This window comes from Polypterus senegalus, chromosome 10 (assembly GCF_016835505.1).
Source record: "Polypterus senegalus isolate Bchr_013 chromosome 10, ASM1683550v1, whole genome shotgun sequence".
NCBI classification, from domain to species: Eukaryota; Metazoa; Chordata; class Cladistia; order Polypteriformes; family Polypteridae; genus Polypterus; species Polypterus senegalus.
In genome coordinates, this window is record NC_053163.1 from 16,235,535 (window position 1) to 16,263,472 (window position 27,938).

Here is a 27,938-nt window from a genome sequence, read left to right on the forward strand (position 1 = left end):
ATTACGCAGGGAAACATGGGTAGAGTTGCTTCCTCGGAGCACTTAGTCCCACTTTCAAATCTTGGCAATGCACCTTCTTTGAGGAGTTGACATGTTCTCCTTTTCTTCTCAAGGGTTTCCTAATAAGATCCTGTTTTTTCTTCCACATGCTTCTGACAAAACAGTGGTCTGGTGCAATGTGGCGAACAGTCCCGGGGGTTTTGTTCCTGTATTCCTATAGGACTTGTCTTTAAATTTTCAGTGCCCCTGCTGGGAAAAGTTGGACAACAAAATTTATTTGCATAATGCAGGGCTCTACAGAGTAAACTTGGGAGTTATTACAGTGGTCGCTGTTATTTTTATGTTTTGCTCCAGATGGTTCCTTAACCAGCAAATAGCCTCTGCATTTAACTGAATGCCTGGGGTATAATTTGGAGTCAGAAAGAAATACGCAGTTTTTTTTTTTTTTCTTTAAGTAATAAATTTCAGCTATATGCTGTTGTCTTAGCTTTTAGATTAGAGTTTATTAATAAGTTGATTTTATTTTCCTTTTTGAAATGTTCATATCCTGTTTGTTTCCCTTTATTTTTACAATTATTTCCTTTAGATAGTAGACACGGGAGCGAGCAAGCGAGCGCGTGAGTAAGTAGCACATTTAATTGGACCTGCGCCTGTGTGTGTGTGTGCGCGCGCTCCAGTCGTTCTGGACAACCCGCTGTGTAGACGGACCAGTAAGGTATGGGACGTGCAGAAGACGTTATGGTGGGAGGAGTTGTCTAGAAGGCTATCCGTATGGCTCTTTTATTTACAGACAGATGCGCGACCTTAAAATACTTTGGGCGACGAGCGGGTTGTCAGTTCTGGTCTCGTAAAGGGGGCGTTTTTTTAAAAGGAGTATTTAGAAGATGGGAAAAGTCCCAGTGAAATAAAATACGCAAAAGTATGGTTTATTATTATTTTTTTTTTTCCAAAGACAAGCCGGACCCTGGTTAGTATTTCTTAGCTCAATTAACTTTAACTGTGCCTGGAGTCCAGCAAAGTTACAGTTGGAACTTGGATTCAGAATTTTGCTCTGAAAACAACGATCTTCAACCATGGGTCCCTCAGCACAAAAAAAACAGAATCATTGAGTTAAATCATTTTCATTATTTATTCATCTTCAATTTTGTAAAAAAAAAGCATTGAAATGTTCCACACTTGGAATTTACTGAAGTTTCAATTCTACTACGTATGCAATTTCCAATGCAGTTTTCAAAAGAAGATGGCCAGGTGCTTCTAAGCCTTTTCTTTGAGACTGGAAGGTCATCTTGAAAGAAGCTGGTATACAAACTTACAAGTTTAATGAGTCAAGTCCATTGGTGTGCAGGACAACAAGATTGGCGCTTCCTTGATTTCTTTTTTTTTTTTTTTTTAATTTTGTTTTTCTTTTCTCACCGAGGTAGCGTTTATTGTTCTACTCGAGGTCGGTTGACAGAAGTTGTTCTGTCACATTCATTTCTGAAAGAGTCTTCGAAGATCTCAAAACTGCACTTGGCTTCTCTTATTTCATTTTTTTTTTTTTTTTTTTTGGGTGTACAGCAATTCCAATGGGGATGTTGCTAGCCGTGTAGTTTTTAAAGCTGCCTTTCCCCCTTCTTTTTAGGTTTTAATCTGTCTTTAATGTTCTTTACAAACTTTAAGATACACTACTTTCTCATTCTTCACTTTCGCAAACTCTCAAGACGTTGCTTTATTGTTTTCATTGTGTCAAGAAGTCTTTGCTGCATAGCTGTAAATGTGTTTTAGTTAACAAGCATTAGTTTATTTTATTTTTTTACTTTATGGATGCACTGAACTATAAGAAGATACAGAAATTGACACATTTTTTTATTTTTATTTTTAAGTGTTTAAGTACAATCAAAATACTCCATGAACCAAACTAGCTGAAAGGCTGCAATGTGGAGCCCCCTAGTGGTTGGGCGATAAGGATGTACGTTCAGAGTGCAGTATTTGGTACAAAAAGAAAAGAGAGACTCGACTGCAGTCTGAAAATGCTCTTTTACAAGTTTAAAAAAGAAATTAAATAAATAACAATGAGCCAGTACATATCTAGGAATACTTGTAGCATGACGATTAATTAGTAGAGTTAAGTGGGAATCTGTGAAAGTATTTTAAGGTTTGCAAAAAAAGAAAAAAAAAAAAGATGCTTAGTGCTTAATACATATTGTTTTAATATAAAACAGCTTGAAGGTGGCGCATATAGGTGAACACAAGCCAGTAAGGTATAGCATTTATCTATCTTGGTTTTGACATTTGACTAATAATTTGGTAACTTTTTTCTTTTCAGTGTAATAAGCCTATTTGTACTGCTTATCTTGTACTCCCTAAAGTGTTATGCTGTAATTGTTTATGGTTGTTATATATGACAAAAAATTGCTAAAGTGTGACACTCTTGATCTTTTGCATGTTTATGATTAACACCCTGTGTATCTTAAAGTAAGAATGAACATTTTATTAAATGAGTATTCACAATTGTACCGTGCCAGTCTTTAATTTGAGTGTGTAGCGAAATATTAAAGAGAAAAGCCTTCGTGACCAGAACCCCATTGTTGTCCGTCCTGCCTGAAGGCGTCTATGGGGGTTTTCTTCCACAACCCCAAAGCGAGTATGTTGAAGTGATTATCGTTTGTGCGGTGGGAGTGGCTTTACGTGGGTGGGATGATTGGTTATTTGAAATGATTTTTTTTTTTTTAATGTGAATTTGTCCTTTGAAAGTCAAGGCGATTAGTTAAACGTTCCTTGTGTACAGTGGAGCCTCGGGTCACGACCGTAATTGTTCCAAAACTCTGGTCGCAACCCGATTTGGTCGTGACCCGAAGTAATATCCCTTATAGGATTGTATGTAAATACAATTTATCCGTTCCAGACTGTACAAACTGTATGTAAATATATATATTTTTAAAAGATTTTTACGCACAAACATAGTTAATTATACCATAGAATGCACAGCGTAATAATAAACTAAATATAAAAACATTGAATAACACTGAGACAGACGCCATGAACAGAGAAAACTAACACTGCAAGAGTTCACACTACAGCTTTACAAACCACTCGCTGTAAACACTTTTTTTTTTTTTTTTAATGAGTTTTAAGCACAGGGAAAAAAAAATGAACATTTGAAAAATCCATAATTTATACAAAAACAACCAAGAAAACTAACCTTGCAAGAGTCGAGTTCTGGCATGAAGGAAGTGAGGAGGAACTGGGTGGAGAGGAGATTGCAGTTTGAGGTAAAGTCCCATCTGACCGAGAACAATGTACTGTACAGGGAGAGACTGAGCACGTGCGGAAATCATCGGCGCGTACGAACCGGAAGGGAAAGTGGCTTGTTCGTCACCCGAGTGTGTGGTCGTGAACAGATGCAAAAGTTTGCCGAACTTTTTGGTCGTAACCCGATTTGTACGTGTTCAGGGACGTTCGTGACCCGAGGTTGTGCTTGAATAGACATTATTAATTAGCCCCTATTTATTATTATTTCATTAATGGGAATTTGTCCCTGGTTATTTTAAGTGATCCTTGTGTTTATGGGTGTAGCAGTGCATGCTCCCCACCTGCCTCCTGCCTTGTGTATGTGCTTGATTGGTTATTCCTGATTCCCCCTATGTATACAGTGCATCCAGAAAGTATTCACAGCGCATCACTTTTTCCACTTTTTGTTATGTTACAGCCTTATTCCAAAATGGATTAAATTCATTTTTTCCCACAGAATTCTACACACAACACCCCATAATGACAATGTGAAAAAAGTTTACTTGAGGTTTTTGCAAATTTATTAAAAATAAAAAAACTGAGAAATCACATGTACATAAGTATTCACAGCCTTTGCTCAATACTTTGTCGATGCACCTTTGGCAGCAATTCCAGCCTCAAGTCTTTTTGAATATGATGCCACAAGCTTGGCACTCCTATCCTTGGCCAGTTTCGCCCATTCCTCTTTGCAGCACCTCTCAAGATCCATCAGGTTGGATGGGAAGCGTCGGTGCACAGCCATTTTAAGATCTCTCCAGAGATGTTCAATCGGATTCAAATCTGGGCTCTGGCTGGGCCACTCAAGGACATTCACAGAGTTGTCCTGAAGCCACTCCTTTGATATCTTGGCTGTGTGCTTAGGGTCGTTGTCCTGCTGAAAGATGAACCGTCGCCCCAGTCTGAGGTCAAGAGCTCTGGAGCAGGTTCTCATCCAGGATGTCTCTGTACATTGCTGCAGTCATCTTTCCCTTTATCCTGACTAGTCTCCTAGTTCATGCCGCTGAAAAACATCCCCACAGCATGATGCTGCCACCACCATGCTTCACTGTAGGGATGGTGCCTGGTTTCCTCCAAACGTGACGCCTGGCATCCACACCAAAGAGTTTTATCTTTGTCTCATCAGACCAGAGGATTTTGTTTCTAATGGTCTGAGAGTCCTTCAGGTGCCTTTTGGCAAACTCCAGGTGGGCTGCCATGTGTGCCTTTTACTAAGGAGTGGCTTGTATCTGGCCACTCTACTACAGTATACAGGCCTGATAGGTGGATTGCTGCAGAGATGGTTGTCCTTCTGGAAGGTTCTCCTCTCTCCACAGAGGACCTGTGGTGCTCTGACAGAGTGACCATTGGGTTCCTGGTCACCTCCCTGACTAAGTCCCTGATTGCTCAGTTTAGATGGCTGGCCAGCTCTAGGAAGAGTCCTGGTGGTTTTGAACTTCTTCCACTTACGGATGATGGAGGCCACTGTGCTCATTGAGACCTTCAAAGCAGCAGAAATTTTTCTGTAACCTTCCCCAGATTTGTGCCTCGAGACAATCCTGTCTCGGAGGTCTACAGACAATTCCTTTTACTTCATGCTTGGTTTGTGCTCTGACATGAACTGTCAACTGTGGGACCTTCTATAGACAGGTGTGTGCCTTTCCAAATCATGTCCAATCAGCTGAATTTACCACAGGTGGACTCCAATTAAACATCTCAAGGATGATCAGGGGAAACAGGGTGCACCTGAGCTCAATTTTGAGCTTCATGGCAACGGCTGTGAATACTTATGTACATGTGCTTTCTCAGTTTTTTTATTTGTAATAAATTTGCAGAAATCTCAAGTAAACTTTTTTCACGTTGTCATTATGGGGTGTTGTGTGTAGAATTCTGAGGAAAAAAAATGAATTTAATCAATTTTGGAATAAGACTGTAACAACAAAATGTGGAAAAAGTGATGCGCTGTGAATACTTTCTGGATGCTCTATATCTATCTATCTATCTATCTATCTATCTATCTATATATATAACATACATATAATGTGTGTATAAATATGTGAACTGCTCAAAAAAATTAAAGGAACACTTTTTTAATCTGAGTAAAGTATCTATCTATCTATCTATAGCATCAAGTCAATGAAACTTGTGGGCTATTGATCTTGTCAGTTAAGTAGCAGAGGGGCTTCTTCATCAGTTTCAGCTGCTTTGGTGCACTAGAGGGGTGACAATGAGACGACCCCCAAAACAGGAATAATTGGTAAAAGAGGAATGAATGGTTTAACAGGTGGAGGCCACTGACATTTTTCTCTCCTCATCTGTTTCTTCACTTGTTTTGCATTTGGCTACAATCCGCGTTACTACTGGTAGCATGAGGCCATACCTGAACCCTACAGAGGTGGCACAGGAAGTCCAACTTCTCCAGGATGGCACTCAATCTGCCATTGCCGGAAGGTTTGCTGTGTCTCGCAGCACAGTCTCAAGGGCGTGGAGGAGAGTCCCGAAGATGGGCAGTTACTCTAGGAGAGCTGGACAGGGCCAGAGAAGGGCCTTATGCCATCAGCAGGACCCACCGGTATCTGCTCCCTTGGGTGAGGAGGAACAGGATAAGCACTGGCAGAGCCTACAGATTGACCTCCAGCAGGCCACTGGTGTGAATGTCTCTGTCTCTGACCAAACAATCAGAAACAGACTTCATGAGGGGGGCCTGCAGGCCCGACATCCTCTAGTGGGCACTGTGGAGCTCGACTGCCATTTGCCATAGAATACCAGAATTGGCAGGTCTACCACTGGCGCCCTGTGCTTTTCACAGATGAGAGAGCAGGTTCACCCTGAGCACATATGACAGACGTAAAAGGATGTGGAGAAGCCGTGGAGAACATTTATGCTGCCTGTAACATCATTCAGCGTGACCCGTTTGGTGTTGGGTCAGTGATGGTCTGGGGAGGCAGATCAATGGAAGGACGCACAGACCTCTACAGGCTAGACAACGGCACCCTGACTACGGAGTACAATTTGGAGTTGCTGCAGTGAAATTTTGGCAAAAAGGACTCTCCTGCCTACCGCATCATTTTTTCACTTTGATTTTTGGGGCGTATTTGAACTCAACCCTCTGAAGGTTGATAATTTTCATTTCCATCAAACGATGTGCCATCCTTTTCGTTCCTAACACATTACCAGTCCATCATATCTGCATGATTTTTTTTCCAATTGAGATCTCATGCGTTTTCAAAGTGTTCCTTTAATTTTTTTGAGCAGTTTATGTTTGTGTGTGTGTGTGTGTGTATATATGTGTCTCGCAACCATATATTTTATACATATATCTTGCTGTATGGTTGCGAGACATGGACGCTATCCAGTGACCTGAGACGAAGGGTGGACTCCTTTGGTACTGTGTCTCTCTGGAAAATGCTTGAGGACCGTTGGTTTGACTTTGTGTTGCTCATGCAGTCCCGAATGAAGCACATTACCTGCACTGTGAGGGAGCGTCAGTTACGGCACTACGCCATGTGGCGCGTTTCACCCGAGGGTGATCCGGCTCATAAGATCCTCATTCTTGGGGACCTGAGTGGCTGGACCAGGCAAAGGGGTCGTCCACGTAACACCAGGCTGCGGCAGATAGAGGGTCATTTCCAGGTGGTGGGACTTGACCGTGTGTCTGCCTGGGGGGTTGCAAACCGGGATCCCTAGTTGTTTTGTCATGTGGTGGGTGCGGCAACGAGCTGTACCGGTGCATGCTCCATAACTTGACGTATGCATGTGTATATATACGGTGGTGTGAAAAACTATTTGCCCCCTTCCTGATTTCTTATTCTTTTGCATGTTTGTCACACAAAATGTTTCTGATCATCAAACACATTTAACCATTAGTCAAATATAACACAAGTAAACACAAAATGCAGTTTTTAAATGATGGTTTTTATTATTTAGGGAGAAAAAATCCAAACCTACATGGCCCTGTGTGAAAAAGTAATTGCCCCCTTGTTAAAAATAACCTAACTGTGGTGTATCACACCTGAGTTCAATTTCCGTAGCCACCCCAGGCCTGATTACTGCCACACCTGTTTCAATCAAGAAATCACTTAAATAGGAGCTGCCTGACACAGAGAAGTAGACCAAAAGCACCTCAAAAGCTAGACATCATGCCAAGATCCAAAGAAATTCAGGAACAAATGAGAACAGAAGTAATTGAGATCTATCAGTCTGATAAAGGTTATAAAGCCATTTCTAAAGCTTTGGGACTCCAGCGAACCACAGTGAGAGCCATTATCCACAAATGGCAAAAACATGGAACAGTGGTGAACCTTTCCAGGAGTGGCGGCCGAACAAAATTACCCCAAGAGCGCAGAGACGACTCATCCGAGAGGTCACAAAAGACCCCAGGACAACGTCTAAAGAACTGCAGGCCTCACTTGCCTCAAATAAGGTCAGTGTTCACGACTCCACCATAAGAAAGAGACTGGGTAAAAACGGCCTGCATGGCAGATTTCCAAGACGCAAACCACTGTTAAGCAAAAAGGACATTAGGGCTCATCTCAATTTTGCTTAGAAACATCTCAATGATTGCCAAGACTTTTGGGAAAATACCTTGTGGACTGATGAGACAAAGGTTGAACTTTTTGGAAGGCAAATGTCCCGTTACATCTGGCGTAAAAGGAACACAGCATTTCAGAAAAAGAACATCATACCAACAGTAAAATATGGTGGTGGTAGTGTGATGGTCTGGGGTTGTTTTGCTGCTTCAGGACCTGGAAGGCTTGCTGTGATAGATGGAACCATGAATTCTACTGTCTACCAAAAATCCTGAAGGAGAATGTCCGGCCATCTGTTTGTCAACTCAAGCTGAAGCGATCTTGGGTGCTGCAACAGGACAATGACCCAAAACACACCAGCAAATCCACCTCTGAATGGCTGAAGAAAAACAAAATGAAGACTTTGGAGTGGCCTAGTCAAAGTCCTGACCTGAATCCAATTGAGATTCTATGGCATGACCTTAAAAAGGCGGTTCATGCTAGAAAACCCTCAAATAAAGCTGAATTACAACAATTCTGCAAAGATGAGTGGGCCAAAATTCCTCCAGAGCTCTGTAAAAGACTCCTTGCAAGTTATCGCAAATGCTTGATTGCAGTTATTGCTGCTAAGGGTGGCCCAACCAGTTATTAAGTTCAGGGGGCAATTACTTTTTCACACAGGGCCATGTAGGTTTGGATTTTTTTTTTCTCCCTAAATAATAAAACCATCATTTAAAAACTGCATTTTGTGTTTACTTGTGTTATATTTGACTAATGGTTAAATGTGTTTGATGATCAGAAACATTTTGTGTGACAAACATGCAAAAGAATAAGAAATCAGGAAGGGGGCAAATAGTTTTTCACACCACTGTACACTCACCTAAAGGATTATTAGGACCACCACACTAATACGGTGTTTGACCCCCTTTCGCCTTCAGAACTGCCTTAATTCTACGTGGCGTTGATTCAACAAGGTGCTGAAAGCATTCTTTAGAAATGTTGGCCCATATTGATAGGATAGCATCTTGCAGTTGATGGAGATTTGTGGGATGCACATCCAGGGCACGAAGAACTCCGTTCCACCACATCCTAAAGATGCTCTATTGGGTTGAGATCTGGTGACTGTTGGGGCCATTTTAGTACAGTGAACTCATTGTCATGTTCAAGAAACCAATTTGAAATGATTCGAGCTTTGTGACATGGTGCATTATCCTGCTGGAAGTAGCCATCAGAGGATGGGTACATGGTGGTCATGAAGGGATGGACATGGTCAGAAACAATGCTCAGGTAGCCCGTGGCATTTAAATGATGCCCAATTGGCACTAAGGGGCCTAAAGTGTGCCAAGAAAACATCCCCCACACCATTTCATCACCACCACCACCAGCCTGCACAGTGGTAACAAGGCATGATGGATCCATGTTCTCATTCTGTTTACGCCAAATTCTGACTCTACCATTTGAATGTCTCAACAGAAATTGAAACTCATCAGACCAGGCAACATTTTTCCAGTCTTCAACTGTCCAATTTTTGTGAGCTCGTGCAAATTGTAGCCTCTTTTTCCTATTTGTAGTGGAGATGAGTGGTACCCGGTGGGGTCTTCTGCTGTTGTAGCCCATCCGCCTCAAGGTTGTGCGTGTTGCGGCTTCACAAATGCTTTGCTGCATACCTCGGTTGTAACGAGTGATTATTTCAGTCAAAGTTGCTCTTCTATCAGCTTGAAGCAGTCGGCCCATTCTCCTCTGACCTCTAGCATCAACAAGGCATTTTCGCCCACAGGACTGCCGCATACTGGATGTTTTTCCCTTTTCACACCATTCTTTGTAAACCCTAGAAATGGTTATGCGTGAAAATCCCAGTAACTGAGCAGATTGTGAAATACTGAGACCGGCCTGTCTGGCACCAACAACCATGCCACGCTCAAAATTGCTTAAATCACCTTTCTTTCCCATTCTGACATTCAGTTTGGAGTTCAGGAGATTGTCTTGACCAGGACCACACCCCTAAATGCATTGAAGCAACTGCCATGTGATTGGTTGATTAGATAATTGCATTAATGAGAAATTGAACAGGTGTTCCTAATAATCCTTTAGGTGAGTATGTATGTATGTATGTATGTGTCTGTGTGTAGACACGATAACTTGAGTAAGCTTTCAGTTAGGTCAACCAAATTTTGCATACAAGTATTAGGTACAAAACGTAGATTTCTATCAACTTTTGGGCTATTTCCGCTAACCGGAAGTGGTACTTTTTATTCATGCAGTAGCACAGTCCAACTTTACTTTTATAATAATTGTTCAATATATTATTGACTTGTTGTTGATGGTTCTTTAATGCACATAATATAAAAATATAATCATTCTCTTGCGATTTGCTCCTCAAATATCCATCCCCATATCTGAGTATACGAGAAAAAAAAAATCTTTGCATTTAGCGCTTTTTTCACTACTCGAAGCGCTCCGCAATTGCAGGTCAAAGGTCCAACGGAGCAGAGTCCCTACTGACTTTTACGGGAATCGAACCAGTTCGGTTGCCAGTGCAGAGCCACCAGTCTAGAGGTAACCACTTCGTATTTTTTATGTGAAATTTTCCCTAGAGATTCAAGGCAATCGGCTTATTTTGAATGTTCCTTGATAACTGATTAGGTATTCTAAATTGGCTGACTAAAAACTAATGCTACTGTCCCCATTTCTCTTTCATGGTTGTTCATATGAGAACGCAGTATGGGTGTTTTTGAATGGCGTTCATCGACGTGTGTGAACCTCCAGTTAGACCTCCGTATTCTTCAGCGTTCTGTCACAGCAACTGGAAGCGCATCGTACGTGTCGTCTTGGTGGATGAAGAAGGTGTTCCTGTGAGAATACGGCAGAGGTGTGTGTTTGAATTTTGCTTCAAGATTGGACATTTGGCTCCGTGAGATTTCTGGGCATTCCCAACACTGAAAACACAACTACGTGGAAAGTAATTCTTCTCAGATGATGAAGTGAAAAATGCCACGGATACATCGCTAAAGAGGATGTCGCAAAACAGTCTTGTCTTTGAATTGTTTTTGAAACGTTGGATCGGCGTTCACACTGAACTTTACTAATAGACTCACATTTGATTGTGCGCGTCACGTTTTTTTTTTTTCTCCAACTATAATAAAGAAAGAAGACGTTCGTTTGTCCGGAGTCCGTCAACGCCGGGTAGTAATTTCGCCCAATATCCACAAGAGGGCACCAAAGTCCGATGAACAGAGGCATGTAGCCAGCGCGAGATAATAAACCTGGCGGCATACATTCGTGCGTAATAAACGAGCATTTCGCTGTGCTGGTTATTTATATGTAAAATAAGCGTTTTGAAGGCTGTTTTAGCTTTGCATTCTGGTGACCTTAAGTACTTAATCTCTCAAACTATATAGAAAGAAAAGTCAGCTCACCCTTGAATTCGCTTTTTTTCTGGCTATCAGAAATGTTTAAGATAATGTGTTCTACCTTCATTTTGTAAAATTAATTAATTTTTTGTGGGGGTTAATCAGGAATCGACATGGCTCTGGAAGTTTTTGACCGATCCCACCACCACTCTAACAAGTGAGGGTTTTTTTTCCACATCTGACATAACTCCAATTTTATTTTTTGGTATCAGAGAGTGGTGGTGTTTGGTTGTTCATATAAGTAAGAACGTCTCTATACTAAGGCGATGTTTTTCATGCTTTTTGCAAGTAAGAATTTGATATTACTATCTATACATACCAAAACTAATAGTTCTACTGCCTCACGGTAAGGACACCAGGGGTTTTTATCCTGGGTCCTCCCTGCATGTTCTCCTCATATCTGTGTGGACTTCCTTCAGATGCTCCGATTTCTTACCGTAGTCCACAGAGGTACAGATTTAGGAGAGCTGGCCAAGCTGAATTGATCTTTTGTGTGAGTTCACCCTGCAGTAGACTAACACCCTGTCATGGGGTTGTTCCTGCCTTGCACCCTATCACTGCTGGGGTGGGATCCCACCACCCTACTCAGGATCACTGGAGCTTAGAAGATGGTATGGTATAATTCTGGTCCTACCAATATTTCAATACATGAAATTATTGAGCTTTTCTTTCTGTGTGGCTTCTGCAGATTCCAGTCTCTGATTTTACCTGTATTTGTGATGGTTGTAGATGCTATATTGTAAACTGTGATACAAAAATAACAAATAATAATAAAAAAAATAAAAATACTAAGGAAATGTGAAAAAATAAACGATGCACACAATGGTTTAGAGGAGTCAAACTTCAGACCTGGCAAAAGTGAAAGGAAAGTAATGTGGGATTGTGGAGAAGGTGACTGCTAATACTACTACTTCTTCTTCTTCTTTCGGCTGCTCCAGTTAGGGGTCACCACAGAGGATCATCTTCTTCCATATCTTTCTGTTCTCTTCATCTTGCTCTGTCACACTCATCACCTGCATATCCTCTCTCACCACATCCATACATCTTCGCTTAGGCCTTCCTCTTTTCCTCTTCCTTGGCAGCTCTATCCTTAATATCCTTTCTCCCAATATACCCAGTATCACTCCTCTGCACATGTCCAAACCAACACAATCTCGTCTCTCTGACTTTGTCTCTAATGTCCTCATTTCTAATCCTATCCATCCTCATCACACCCAATGCAAATCTTAGCATCTTTAACTCTGCCACCTCCAGCTTTGTCTCCTGCTTTCTGGTCAGTGCCACCGTCTCCAACCCATATAACATAGCTGGTCTCACTGCCGTCCTGTAGACCTTCCCTTTCACTCTTGCTGATACCCGTCTGTCACAAATCACTCCTGACACTCTTCTCCACCCATTCCACCCTGCCTGCACTCTCTTCTTCACTTCTCTTCCACAATCCCCTTTACTCTGTACTGTTGATCCCAAGTATTTAAACTCCTCCACCTTGGCCAACTCTACTCCCTGCATCCTCACCATTCCACTGACCTCCCTCTCATTCACACACATGTATTCTGTTTGGTCCTACTGACCTTCATTCCTCTCTTTTCTAGAGCAGATCTCCACCACTCCAGGGTCTCCTCAACCTGCTCCCTACTATTGCTACAGATAACAATGTCGTCAGCAAACATCATAGTCCACGGGGACTCCTGTCTAATCTTGTCTGTCAACCTGTCCATCACCATTACAGATAAGAAAGGGCTCAGAGCTGATCCCTGATGTAATCCCACCTCCGTCACTCCTACCGCAGACCTCACTACGGTCACACTTCCCTTGTACATATCCTGTACAACTCTTATGTACTTCTCTGCCACTCCCAACTTCCTCATACAATACCACAGCTCCTCTCGAGGCACCCTATCATATGCTTTCTCCAGGTCCACAAAGACGCAATGCAACTTCTTCTGGCCTTCTCTAAACTTCTCCATCAACATCCTCAGAGCAAACGTCACATCTGTGGTGCTCTTTCTAAAACTAAAATATATTCTAAAAAACACAGTCCATACAGTTATATTATAGACACTTGTTGGGTTTGCTTCTATCTTGCCATACATACCAGGAAATTTATAAATCTTAAGAGAGTACAGATTGGTGTCTACTGAAACACGTCAAAGCAGATTCTTACATGTGGTGTCCATTCTGAGTTTAGGGGAATGTTTCCTTCTGCAGAATCTTAAATCTCAGAATTTTAAATTTAAGCCTTAGATGATGACAGTTACTAAACAATTGGAAACATTTAATTTCCTGCTATTGTTTACGCTTTGTCCCGAGAAAAATCTTTGTTGGGAAATTTTGTGTAATGTTTTTCAGTGACCAGTAGATGGCAGCTGAACACAAGAAGTCGCCGTACCTCCCAGTGTGGCCAGGGTGGATCGGCGAATGTGTCAACCAACTGATTCGATCCCCATGTTACACGTGATGTCAGTAACCTGCATCTCTACAGATTTCAGCTGTTGACTTCATGATATGCGCTCCCTTCATCCACTCATCCCCAGATTTTGATTGAGTGGTTTTAAAAAGTGCTCTTTCCTAGGACAACACAAAGTAAGATTCTGAGATTTTTCAGACTGCAGTTTACGATAACTTAAAAATGGATTAATAAATAAGTAAAACCATAAAACCAGAATCTAAAAGATACAGTTGTGCTTGAAAGTTTGTGAACCCTTTAGAATTTTCTATATTTCTGCATAAATATGACCTAAAACATCATCAGATTTTCACTCAAGTCCTAAAAGTAGATAAAGAGAAACCAGTTAGACAAATGAGACAAAAATATATATTTGGTCATATATTTATTGAGGAAAATGATCGAATAATACATATTTGTGAGTCTGGTTTCTCTTCATCTACTTTTAGGACTTGAGTGAAAATCTGATGATGTTTTAGGTCATATTTATGCATAAATATAGAAAATTCTAAAGGGTTCACAAACTTTCAAGCACAATTGTATGATATCATGTACAAAGCTCCAACTTCATATGTAAAGAAGCTTTCCCAAAATTAAATGGTTCTTTGTCAAGTAGTAGTTTTAATGAGGGACCACACAATCCACTAAATAATGACAAAGTGCCACTAAAGAACTGGTATTTTTAAGAGTGTAGGAGGAGCCACACAACCCTACAAAGTGGCATTACAGAACTTTTATTTTTAAGAGTGCATCATGGCAGTGCATTGGTTAGTGCTGCTTCTTCATGGGTCTCACTTTTTAGGCTTCAAGCCCACACCTCGAAGATGTCAATGTAGTGTTTCCCAGTTCTTCCTTGTCTTTGTGGGTTCTTCTGTCACTTCCACAAACACATGCAGGGTAAGTAGATTGGCATTTACAAACCAGGTCCCAATGTGGGTCCAGATGTGCCATGCGAAGGACTGGTGCCATTTTTCTAGGGTGGTTTCCTGATGCTGAGAGAGGCTGTATCTCTCACAAAATTCTGCTTTGGACCGACCACTAAGCCTTACTTATTACTGGAAAAAAATGTGAAAGTTTTTGAATGTAAACATGATTATACATTTTCACAATTTGTTAGATTGTTACAGTCACCAATTTCGAAGATTTTTTTTTTTTTTTCTTGGAATATGTCTTCAGATTGAATAGGTTTCTGTCCTATTGCCCTCAAGAACAATTGGGAGCTGGTATATAAGAACCATTTGCCATAAGATAACATTTATTGCATTACATTTGCTTTTTTAAATGGACTTTGTACAAATATAATAAAATTACTTATACAGTTTTAAATGTTGTAACAACTGGGATTTCGAATGTTAATAGCTTTAAATTGTATGGAAATATGACGTTTTCTTCACCGATTCATCTTGTTTTAAGTACAGCACATATGTGTTCAACAAGGAGTCCTGCCACCGTCTTTACCGTGGAAGTAAGACGTGGCGCAGCAGTTTCTTATCAACAGATTGTAACATTTATTATTCACGTACACTCTGTCGATTCTAGCTAGGAGACGCCTGTTTTTTGTTCAGGTTACTGTAATAACTGCTCTTCTGCTACGGAGCGAGTTTACGCGTAATGCATGTGAAGCGGCGGACTCTTCAGTTCTGCTCGATGTGTCGCTGATCCCAAGGTCTCCACTCCTGCAGTTCTGCGCCGGCAGGTAAATCCTTAACGGCTGCTTATGTGAGTGAAGCTGGCTGGGTGCCTTCCTTTGGATGCTTCTCGGTTTTGTCCTTTAGTTTTGAATGTTGGATAATTCGGGTGTCTTATTTTGATTTTTTTTTTTTTTTTTTCATAATTACGAGATGGGATTTCAACCTGAGTAGCACATTTTGTTTTTATTCTTTCATTCTCCCCGATGGTGCACTTTTGAAAAATACAAGACTGGTGGATTGATTTGAGAGGAGATACGTAGTAAAATTAAAAACGGAAAATGCACAATTAGTCTTAATCTGGCTATACTGATGCGTGTGACACGTATTGTAAATCGGTACCGTTCTGCAATGCGATGCGGTCGAAGTTTTAGGGGATTCCCGTTTGTTGTTAGATTTTTGCTGATTTGCTGTCACACATTTATGTTTATGTTCAACACTTTTCTGATTATCCCGCGAAGAAAAAGCCGTTTTAACAATGAAGTATTTAATGCCTCACATATAATCCAAATTTTAGATATCTTTACTCATTTCGATCATTCGAATTCGCACAAGCTGTATCTAATATGGCTTTCTACCTATAATCAGAATCGTATGGAACCTCTAAAGCAGTGATTCCCAAACTCGATCCTGGGGATACTCTGTGGCTGCAGGTTTTTGTTCCAACCAGCTTCCGTTTTTCATTTGAACTCTTTTAGCCTAATTAAGTGAGTCGTTATTTCCCAGTTTCTGTGTTTTGGAGTCAATGTAGAAATTACAAACTAAGTTTGGTAGATTTTTAATAAAATGTAATAAGCAGTTTTTTGGGGGAATATGTATTTTTTAAGTCGTTAACCGTATTTCAACCTAATTTTCATTCTAATTCATTATTTACTACTTAGCGGGTCTGACACTGAAGTCATTGCTGCTGTCATCATCCCGAGTGTCTGCTGTACTGGTTGTTAATTGTCATTATTAGGGTTAAATGAAGGAAGTAAACTACACAAGAAAAGGGGGAAAAATAGGAAAATAACAAAAGAGAGTTAAGCATTCATAGCTTTATAAAAAAAATAGAAATATTTCTAAATGTCTTATAAATGTAAAAAAAAAAACCATACTGTTGTGAATTGTGAATGCAGAATAAGAGAAGAGTAATAAAGACCAGCTAATTAAATGAGATCAGTTGTTATCGATTATTATCACCGATTGTGAATCTTGTTGGGACAAAAAACCTGCAGGCACAGTGGGGCCCCAGAATCGAGTTTGGGAACCACTGCTCTGAAGGGTCATGTAAAAAACGAATAAATTATATATATATAGGTAGATAGATACACATATATACTGTATAGACAGATGGATAGATACACACATATATATACTGGATAGATAGATAGATCGAGGATCGTTCAAAAAAGTTTCCGCACTTTTTAAACTCTATTTCTTAAGAATTTCAAAAACAAATGACATCACTTTTCTAAATAGTCATCTTCGTTTGCGATGCAATTTTCCTAGCGTCGTACTAACTTTTTAATGCTCAGTTCCTACGCCTGCCGCCTTCAAGTTTCCAACAAAAATATAAAAGTGCGGAAACTTTTTGAACGTTCCTCACATAAGAATCAACTTACTAAAAGTCTTTAACTTTTTTTCCAACTGCACAAAGATGCCAGGATCATTTGCCACAAAAAGGGGCGGGGCTTTATGCAAAACGAGCACACCTGATTCAAAAGCAGGACAGTCCTGCGCGTAACGCGTGCTTATTTGAAGTTAAATCGATCAATTCAACTGTATATCGGAAAACCTGAACTAATTATTTTTCATTTGAGTTTGATTTAATACTCTTTATTAATCCTGGCGGGGAAAGTGTCTTTGCGTTTGACGTTTTGAGGATTTAAAAGTGTTATTTTTCAGCAAGATTAACATGATATAACCAGTGAGTACTTACAACAGTCTTCGAGGCTGATTACGCTGCTGTCAAAAGAAAAAAAAAAGTTAATGACATTGTTTCAACATCAATTAATTGTGTTCATTTAACATGCTATAGATTTTTGTCAGTGCAAGAAAAAGCACCATAATACCAACAAACATGACTATTTTAACTTACACAGTCTTACATTAGGTGCATAAAGTAAACGTATATTTCAGTGACGTTGTCATTCCATTTTAATCAGTATTTGTATTTATAGTGTGTTAAAATCAAGTACATCGCAATTTTACTTTGAAAAAAGAAAGTATTTGTCTTTGTCACTTTTTTCAGTCAAAACATAATTAATTACACATCTCAGCAACTAGAATTTTGATAATAATAATAATAATAATAATAATAATAATTAATAATAGTTCAAACATTTTTTCTTGAAAAGACTTTGAGAACCCGCTTAAATCATTTCAGAATTGCCGAACGCAAACGGCCCTAATCAGGACCGCCATTCCATCACAGAGTTCCAAAAATCCCCAGGCACTCAGGACCACATTAGGGTCGCCGTATACACTAATCAGGTGCGTCTTTGAGCTTGTAAAAGTAAATATTGTGTTTAGTGATGTTTGTAATTCGAATTTCGACTAGTCAAAATATAATGTGGAACTGAAGGCTCAGTAGAAGTCAATGGAATATCCAGTTCATATTCTGACGAGAATATTTAAAAGTGAATTGTATCTGCCATTAGCAGTACGACACAGATTTGATAATTGCTAGCCATTCTTTGTTACTTCGCTAATGTGGATTATTCTCTCATTGATCGGTGATACCTCACACACATACACTCTTACAAACGCTGGTTCTTTAATGGGTTGTGTAGTTTCTCATCCATATTTTGTTTGACAAACCACAATAATTCTGGGAAGGATTTTTTGCATATGAAGTTGCTTCTTTGTTCTTTGAAAAAATTCTTAACTGAAATCTTTAATGCATAGGATGCAGGATACCCGTTATGCAGCAAGAGTTCTTCTAAAATCACGTCCCATTGATATTTCCCAGATCTGTTTCCATCTAATATTTATTGTATGAAGCCTGTTACGGATGTAAATAAAAAAAAAAGGGTTCACTTTGGGACCTTTATGAGGATGGGTCTCTGGAGAACCAAAAATGGGTCCCCTATGGCATCTCTTTGAAGATCCATTCTGGTACATTAATGTTTGAGAGTATACCAATTTTGTCAGAATCGTATAATCATATTTTAGCCACATATTGGTCACAGTAAGGTAAGACATTATCCATATCCTTACATTACGCATTTCAGCAATGACATGGAGTCACAGCAGCATTTTGTGGTCGGCTTCGTGCAGTTCAGCGTGTCAAATGGCAACGTTATGTCCCCTTCTTATGCATGTTATTTGCCTGCCACTTTACTAAAAGGTGAGCGCTTCATTTCTGCTGACAATCCTGCACACCCGCATTAATAATGGATTTATTTGCCAACGGGTTGTGTGCCATGGTTGGACACCGGCCAGTTTCGTTTCTCCAGTGTTGCCCTCTAAATTACTTGTAAATAAATTCTTTTAAGATTAATGATTAGCAAATATCCAGGAGGCACAGGACGAGGTACAATAAAGCAGACCTGATAACTCCCTGGCGTGCGAAACAGACGGCACATTCATTGTTTTACTAATCAGTCTTTGAAAAGAAACAAGAAATAATAATAATAATTCTTTGCATTTATATAGCGCTTTTCTCACTCCTCAAAGTGATCAGCAATTGCACCTTAAGGGCCTTGCTGAAGGGCCCAACAGAGCAGAGTCCCTATTGGCATTTACGGGATTCGAACCGACAACCTTCCGTTTGCCAATGCAGATACCTAGCCTCAAAGCCACCACTCCGAGAAATTACTTTTAATTAAATTAAAAATAAAAATGTAATTTAATTAAATTCCAAAGATAGAACAGCAGACTTAAATTCACATAATAAACAAACACTGTATACACGAGAAAACACGCTCAGGTAATTAGATGAAGAAGCTTCCCCAGAATATTAAACTGCATTTTTTTAAAAAAATCCTCTTAAATTAGCCAAACGTCTTCACAGCTAAAAAGAAAACTTTGCATTTATTGAGTCTTTTAGCTTAAAATATCAAATGAGTATTTCAGTGTGCAAGAAAAGTTTACGGATAACTGTTGTATAGTCGTAGACCCATATTGTATTAAAATAAAACGTTATATTGTAAATAGTTTGAAAATATTGCAATGCCCACATTTTTCTAAAAAATATCCATCTATCTTTAGCTTTTTCTCATATTTTATTAAAACAAAACAAAACAAATCCTACCACTAAACACTTTCTAAAACATATTTTAATGAATAATCGAACGATGCTGTGAACCGTTTATTGACTTTTTGTAGATAAATTAAATGACCACCAAGCCAGTATAGTTAGCAGATTACGTAAATTTTGATATTTTAATTGAAAAAGTTCAATCTAATGATATTGATCATCAAATTTTAACTGTTTACTGCTTTCATTTTACGGATGTCAACAACACACTTGGTTAAAATAATAACGAGTTTAGCTGCCTGTCGCTTAATTGTTAAATTATTATTGTTATGGTTAATCGTTAAATTACGGCAAAACTATTTCAAACTTAAATTATGAGTTTTCCTTATTAAATTTTCCTCACCAAAATGGTGCACATAAAAATGCTCCACCCCATTAATAGGCAGCTGTTTCTGAATATGCGCAAAATTTTCCCATAAAAATATTTTAAAGTAGCTGCTCATTTCCACTGAAAAAAAGTACAGTTACAAATACATTGCAAAAGTATTTTAAACAGATAAATGCATGTAAATTTACATTCAAGCAGTTTTTTAGTTGTTAATATAATTATTTTGACGTGAAAGAATATTTATAGGCAATTCTTTGCCTGCATGTTCTCCCCGTGTCTGCGTGGGTTTCCTCCGGGTGCTCCGGTTTCCTCCCACAGTCCAAAGACATGCAGGTTACAACAACAACAACAACATTTATTTATATAGCACATTTTCATACAAAAAGTAGCTCAAAGTGCTTTACATACTGAAGAAAAGAAAAATAAAAGACAACATAAGAAATTAAAATAAGACAACATTAGTTAACATAGAAAAGGAGTAAGATCCGATGGCCAGGGTGGACAGAAAAAACAGAAAAAAAACTCCAGACAGCTGGAGAAAAAATAAAATAAAATCTGCAGGGGTTCCAGGCCACAGGACCGCCCAGTCCCATCTGGTTAGGTGCATTGGCGATTCTAAATTGTCCCTAGTGTGTGCTTGGTGTGTGAATGTGTGTATGTGTGTGTGTGTGTGTGTGTGCCCTGCAGTGGGCTGGCGCCCTGCCCGGGGTTTGTTTCCTGCCTTGTGCCCTGTGTTAGCTAGGATTGGCTCCGGCAGACCCCCGTGACCCTGTAGTTAGGATATAGCGGGTTGGATATAGTTGGGTTGGATGGATGGATGGAATTTTTTTGCCAGATTAACTCTGTTGTAAAACACTATATATAATACATTATATAATATATAAGTACACATGCTTTCTTATTTTTTTTTTTGTCATATTTCTATGATGGGCGGTAATGGTGGCGCAGTGGGTAGCGCTGCTGCCTTGCAGTTGGGAGACCTGGGTTCACTTCCTGGGTCCTCCCTGTGTGGAATTTGCATGTTCTCCCCGTGTCTGCGTGGGTTTCCGCCTACAGTCCAAAGACATGCAGGTTAGGTGCATTGGCAATTCTAAATTGTGCTTGGTGGGTGTGTGTATGTGTGTGCTTTACGGTGGGCTGGTGACCCTGTAGTTAGGATTTAGCGGGGTGGATAATGGATGGATGGATATTTCTATGAATGGGTCTATAAGGGAGTCATGAAAAAACAATGCACAATTATTTTGTATTACTTTATTCTGAAATAACTGTAAAATACACTTTACATAGAGAATGGAATAGTTCAATGTTTCAAATAGTTTAATACAATGTTACTGAAAGAATTTTAATTGTTAACTACACTTTGGTTCTTCGATGGCACTATATGGTTCTTTACTGTGTTGTCTGGGTTCTTGTAGCTCCACTACTTGATAAAGCACCATTTCATTCTTGGAATTCTTTGACTCTATCTATCTATCTATCTATCTATCTATCTATCTATCTATCTATCTATCTATCTATCTATCTATCTATCTATCTATATTAGATATATAGATATATAGATATACAGTATATATATAGAGAGAGATATAGATATATAGATATAGGAATATATAGATATATAGATATATATATATATATATATATATATATATATATATATATATATATATATATATATATATATCTCAAGAACTCACGTCACACTTTAAATCGGACTTATTTTAAAACCTACATGTATACGAGACTAGACTTTGTGCCAAGAGGGCCAGGAATAAAGGACAGAGAGTAGGACAGCTTCTGTACAAGCTTTTAAATGTTCAAAGCACCACGCAAAATGCAGATCATCATCCATCATCCATCAGCAGCAGCAAGAGCAAGCCAGCAGCTGATCGAGCAAAGAGGAGGTAAAAAGAAAACTATATTTGCTTCCCATTGTATCACTGTTTAAGAGGGGGTTTTGGAGGAGCGACCACATCTTTTTGGGGTGCGTTCAGCTCCCCTCTTCACAACGTAAGCGGCAGAGACATGAAGGGGTTTGGTGAGTGAAGCAAGCAGGGGTGGGACCCTCTAGTCTAATAATATTTGTGTGATTCTTGGATTAATGTCTGTTTGCACATACTAGTGACCTTTATACAGCTGACTAATCATTTCTCACTGTGGAAACCTGGCAAAATATTATGGAAGCACAAAGCTTTGTATCACCTTCAAAACTGTTGGGCTGGGTTGTATGAATACGTCTGTGATGGCAGCCGCACACATAAGCAATGCACAATGACTTTGCAGGAAAAGGCTCTTGAGCTCAAAATTCTTATCACTAGTGGAAAGTTATATCAGGGCTGTGCTGTTAAATAATCCCACAGAAAACCAAAGGCGCAAGCACATTTGGGAGTGACATCATTAACATTGGTGCTGCACTCATTCTCTTTGGTTTAGTAACACGACTAAGGGTAAGTAAAATGAATAGAAGGAGCTTCACCTCTGTTTCTGGCTCTGAATTTAATGGCCCACTTAGAGGCACTTGTTGTGTGTGCAGTGCAGTCACATAATAGCAAATATGCTGCAAAGAAATTGTATCGGATCGGGTAATGTGCTCTGAGGCTTTTCAAGTAAGGAAGACAAAAGTTTCAAGGTAAGGTAGTTTTATTCATTAATCATGGCATCAGAGAGGGTCGATTAGCACTTGTATGTAAAAATGTCAAGGTATGCTATGGTCTGTATACTGTGCACAGTTTACTGAGTCATCAGTGTCACAGAGCTACCCTTACTACATCTGACATTTTATAGGCTACTACCCATGGTACCTATCAAAGACAGGAAATAGAATCATTTAAAAATGTTTGCTATCTCTTATTATGCGTGAACCTTCAGTGCTGTTCCTCAGTATTCATGTGTTTGAACGTCTCTTCTCCCTCTCAGGTGTGTACCTGTAAAGGCTGCTTCTCAGGCTCTCATTATTTTCAATGCGCCTTTCTCACTACCTATCCGGTTTTATCCTTTCAGGCTGTGAAGGTGAATCTGTCAGCAAACATCTTATGCATTTGCTTACTTCACTGGTACTTCCTCTCTCATCCGTGTTTCCATAAAGCCTCCTTCTCAGGCTCTGTCATTATTTTTGAGATGCCTTCCTCTCCTACTGTTCGGTTTTATACTTGCCATCTTTGAAGGCGAATCTCTCAGCATACTTCGAACACCTTTAGTCTTCCTCGTGCGTGTCACACTCGCACTTCCTCTTTTGAATGAGAAGTAATTAACCACGAATGCTGTCATGTCTGATTCATTGACTTAGTTTAAGGTGGGCAGTTCATAGTGCTTAAATCCTAAATAAAAGTAAAAAAAATCGAGGAATTAAACAATAACCCCTTAATTCTTTGAGGGCTGAATATTTTTCCAAAAAACAGAGTTTTCTGAAAAGCACACAAACCAATTGTTTCACACATAAGTCAATATAAAACGCTATCCTATGTATACATTTCTATGTGCTGTGGCTGCAGTTGGCGCATGTTCGGCATCTCTGGCGACAGTGGCTGCATGGGCGCACCTTGATGGTCAGCAGGAATGCATGCTGGGCTAGCTGCTTGGCTGTTTTCGCACAGCAGGTGGGTGGCAGTTGTAGTGTGACGCAATATGGTTTGTACCTCTTGTCATCGTAAGTGATGGTCCTCCCAGGCATACACTGCGGTAGGCGCATCGGCTACATGAAAGTGTTCAGCACCACGATCAGCTGTGGAGCGATTAGGTGATGTTGATACCTCACTTTCGTTTCTGATATCCATCTCCAGATCACTTGCTTCAAACTCGGAGTCTGACCAAGTCCTATTCAACGAAATTACGTGAAACGTCCATGGAGTATTTTGCTTTGCACATTCACTTTAGTCTCTCACGCGTAGGGAATTGAGGTTAAATCAACAAAGCCATGTAACTTTCCTTCTAGCAACGAGAGTCAAACTAAAACGTAAGGGTAAGTTTTGTTACAGTTTATAGCTGATTACCGTCCTCTACTACTGAATTTTGACAAAAGTCGACATCAACCCTGAAAGAATTAATTCTCCTTTGTGTTGTGCTGCACTTCCACTTTTGATCAGGCCTCAACGCAAATACACATGGTACTTCTTTTTTATATTACAGCAGATAGAAGCAGCAGGCAGTGTTGCCCATGTAAGTAATTTTAAGCCCTGATTATTTTGTCTGCTAGTCTGGCTTGGAGGTTTTACTTGCTTTCAGCCAACAGGTGGCACTAGTGTGTAAAATGTAGCACACGGGAAAAAAAAATGACAAAGAAAAAAAAAAAAACAAAAAATGGGACCACCAGGGTTAAAATTTTGGGTTGCAAAGAAGTCTGTCTTGTCCGTATGATCATAGAAAGCAACTATAAGCAAAATAAGGTCTGGATTGGTTAAAGGGTGTGGTGTAGGGTTGTATAAGGGAACATACAGACAAGACAGACATTCTGTTTCATTCAAAGGAAAGACAATTTTGTAGGGTCAAATCACATGCTTCCTGGTAAAAACTGCAAACCCTACACTGAAAATGACAAAATCCTAATCGGGATTACTCGGGGAGCTCATTTCCCAACTAGTTTTAGATGCATTTCTATTTATTCTCTTGGCTGTATATTTAGTTAATGAACAACAACAACAACATTTATTTATATTGCACATTTTCATACAAACAGTAGCTCAAAGTGCTTTACATATTAAAGAATAGAAAAATGAGAGACACAATTATAAAACAAAATAAATCAACATTAATTAACATCGAATAAGAGTAAGGTTCAATGGCCAGGGGGGACAGAAAAAACAAAAAAACTCCAGACGGCTGGAGAAAAAATAAAAAAAAAATAAAAATGACCTTCTGAATTTTTTCTTTTACTAGGTTTTGAATATGTCACCAGAAGAGATGGATCTTTTTCTGCAAGAATATGGGTAAATGTTTTAATATGATATTAATGGAGGGAACAATTTAAAAAGCTGAGGAATTCCTAGATTGTTTTTCGTAACATTCATGTTATACCTAAAAATGTCGGGTGTGGTCCTTTAGAAACAAATGGAAAATAATTGTAACAGTGCTTGCAGTGTGCAGGTACTCACAGGTACGCAGTACCAGCAGCTTTTCCAATTTCTACCTTTTATTTAGTGAGAATATACATGGAACTCTTTAATCAAATGCTAGTGTATCAGCATAAAAGGAGTGCCGCCAATAATTTTGTTCAACTTCAAGCACTGAGTACTTATTAGTGGAATATTGGAGCCAAGCAAATTTACTGGAAGGGGATGAGCAGACTTTTTCTTTCTTAAGGGACAGAATTCCTTTCTTGTGAGCAGTGACGTGCAATGAGGTTCATGGCTGGTGAGGCATTGACACCTTCTTGTCTGATTTACAAATATATGAACCCAAAAGAGTAGCTTATTCACTGACTGCAGGCTTCTTGGTAAATTTTGCATGTCACAATATCCCGTGTTAGTCCAGACATTGTCACAAGTTGAGAACAAAAGGCACCGAAAGCAGTAAAGGCGGTTTGTTTCAGGACAGCCCCACAGCCAGTCTTTAGAGAGCGAGTTGTCTTTTGTCTGTTAGTCTGAAGAAAACCTTTTAGCACTGGTGTTGGTCTTTCGTTATTTATCATTTCCTGTTTTGACTGAAAGTCTACTTTTGAGAAATGTTTAAGCTTAGATATTTAATTTTCCATTTTGTCAGTCAGTCGAAACAAAAAATAAAAATAAACGGATCGCCGCAGTGCACTTGACTTTCTGATATCGCTAACTTATTGGCGCCTCTGCGTAGAAGAACAGCAGCAACAAGCATCTGTTGGGCTCACATGCGCCCCCTTCAGTGCGGTGCGGTACTGTCTGCCTCACCTTGTGCCTTTTCACTATGGTTTTATGTCTGATCAGCAACACTAAATATGTCACACACATTCATTAAAGATATTACCCAGACTGTTGAAAGTCAGGGTGTATAATAAACGTGTCTGCAAACCTTATATTAGTGAAATACAGAGAGACAGCAACAGGCACCGCCAATTGCACACATCAACCCAGTGTGTGAGGGAGAGCGCAGTCTGAGGTGTATTCCCTGTACTTGAACAGGAAATGTGAAACATCAGCAATTTTTGAGCATAAAAATAATCAAAATAATTGGAATCATACAGAAAACAAATTTATTGCACAGACCAGCGGACAAATTTATTTTATGTTATCATATATTATTTTATGCCCCCGACCGCACATCCCTTCTTGTGAATAGTGACATCCCTTTACATGTTCCTTAATACTGTGATGGCCAGTGTGATATTCTACCCTGTGGTTTGATAGGCCAGTAAAATGACTTCAACAGAAGCCCACTGAATTGACAATTGATTTAGAAGGTATGCTTGGTTATAAAAGACACCCTGGACCGGCTGGGGGAAGAAACTGAGGACAAAAATGATTGCACTGAACATTGCTGCTCATCCTCTCTCTGACTTACTACCACTGAGAAGGTCTATCCAACAGAAGTGTGTTAAGAAACACAACTGTGGCCTCTTTATATCTTCGGCAATATGCCTGCAAAATTCCTCATTGTGATTGCTCTCTTATCATAAGCCACGTCTGATTTTTCTTTTTTTTCTTTTTCAACCCTTCAACTGTTAAAACAGCTTGCTCTGTCACATTCTTAGTTATGTGTTCATCATGTATTACTTTATACCTGTGATAATCATGTGTCAAATATAATATCTGAGAGGAGAGTGTTAAGTGTTTGTGAAAAACGAACTTGAAAACTCAATGCAATGGAAGCTTGTCACTGCTCATTTATTTATTTATTCATTTACTTATATATCTTTACTTCTTTCAAAGTAAATCCTGCTTTCTTCATTGTTTTCTTGCAAACAGAGAGCATTATGACTTATTCATGGAAGATCTACCTAGGCTTTCAACAGAGCTGTATGATTACTTGAGCCAGATGGAAAAGATTGCAGATGGCATGGATGAGGTCCAGAAGAACACCACCATTGGGAACATAGTCAGCAGCTCCGTTGGTGTGCTAAGTGGTGTTTTGACCATTGCTGGGCTGGCCCTGGCTCCTCTCACAGCGGGTGGATCCACATTACTTGCTGCAATGGGAACAGGACTAGGGACAACCAGTGGAGTTGGAGGGCTCCTCATTGGCTTAGCAAAGTCTGTTCTCCATTCCAATGAAGAAAAGATGATCAATGACATATTGAAGAAATATCTAACAGCCGCCCATCCTGTTATCCTGCTGGCCAAAGGAGAGGATACGACTACATGCACGGATCTCTTTGATCAGCAAGAAATTGAGGACATTGTAAAATCAAGGATTAGCACATTTAAAAACCACGGAAAAAGCTTTGCAGAGATAGGTGACTGTGTCAAGGCTTATAAGGCTATCCAAGCAAAGCCAAGTCTGGGAAAAACGGCAGAACGCTTGTGTAAGGTCGACGGCACTGTTCGGAAAACAAGACAGGCAAACAGGGTAAGGAAGATGTTAAAGGGAACACCTGTAACCCTCTCAAGGACCACCAGGATAATGAATGGCGTGACGAGTGCTGCATTTATTGGAATGGAAATCCAATCTATTTATCAAGACAGCATTAATCTGTCAAATGGCAGCAGGAGTGAAGCTGCTCAGATTATTAGGGAGAGAGTGGAGATTCTGAGGGAAGAACTAGATGAGTGCCTACTCATTCTACAACATAACTGGTAATCAATTAGAAAGATTGAACTTAAAATCAAAAAAGTTAAATGTTATTGGAAACCATCAACTCATGAAGATTAAAAAAAAATGTTATGATTCTTGTGATCCTGTTCAATCCTGTTTAAGCAAATATTAGCTCAGAGTGACAATCCACAATGAAGCCCATCTGTGGCTGGGCCTACTAATGTCTATAAGAACTGACATTCTGAGAAGATGCTGACAAGTTGAGATCTGAGCTAACTTTGTTTTCCTTATTACTCATATAAAAAACAAAACCTCTAATAACAGAATCGAGTTTTAGAAACCAAAAGGGTTTTAATAAAAATGAGAATACTCTGAAAAGAGTTGGAAGGATATTCTTTTTAACTCTATGAAAT

General features: G+C 39.5%; 1 protein-coding gene across 1 annotated transcript; it reads left to right on the forward strand.

The window, feature by feature from the left end:
- The first annotated feature begins 14,426 nt into the window (after positions 1–14,426).
- LOC120536809 (apolipoprotein L3-like) lies at positions 14,427–27,932 on the forward strand. Its single transcript, XM_039765305.1, has 3 exons — positions 14,427–14,507; positions 24,742–24,791; positions 26,739–27,932. The coding sequence occupies exons 2-3, from the start codon at positions 24,751–24,753 to the stop codon at positions 27,568–27,570; spliced, it is 873 nt and encodes a 290-aa protein (XP_039621239.1). The 5' UTR covers positions 14,427–14,507; positions 24,742–24,750; the 3' UTR covers positions 27,571–27,932.
- The last annotated feature ends 6 nt before the right edge of the window (positions 27,933–27,938 follow it).

What these genes read in the sequence shown, in the direction of transcription:
- LOC120536809 (XM_039765305.1), top strand. Translation starts at nt 24,751, where the DNA reads ATGTCACCAGAAGAGATGGATCTTTTTCTGCAAGAATATGG. An exon ending in CTTTTTCTGCAAGAATATGG is followed by an intron (nt 24,792 to 26,738) that starts GTAAATGTTTTA and finishes TCTTGCAAACAG; the next exon opens with AGAGCATTATGACTTATTCA.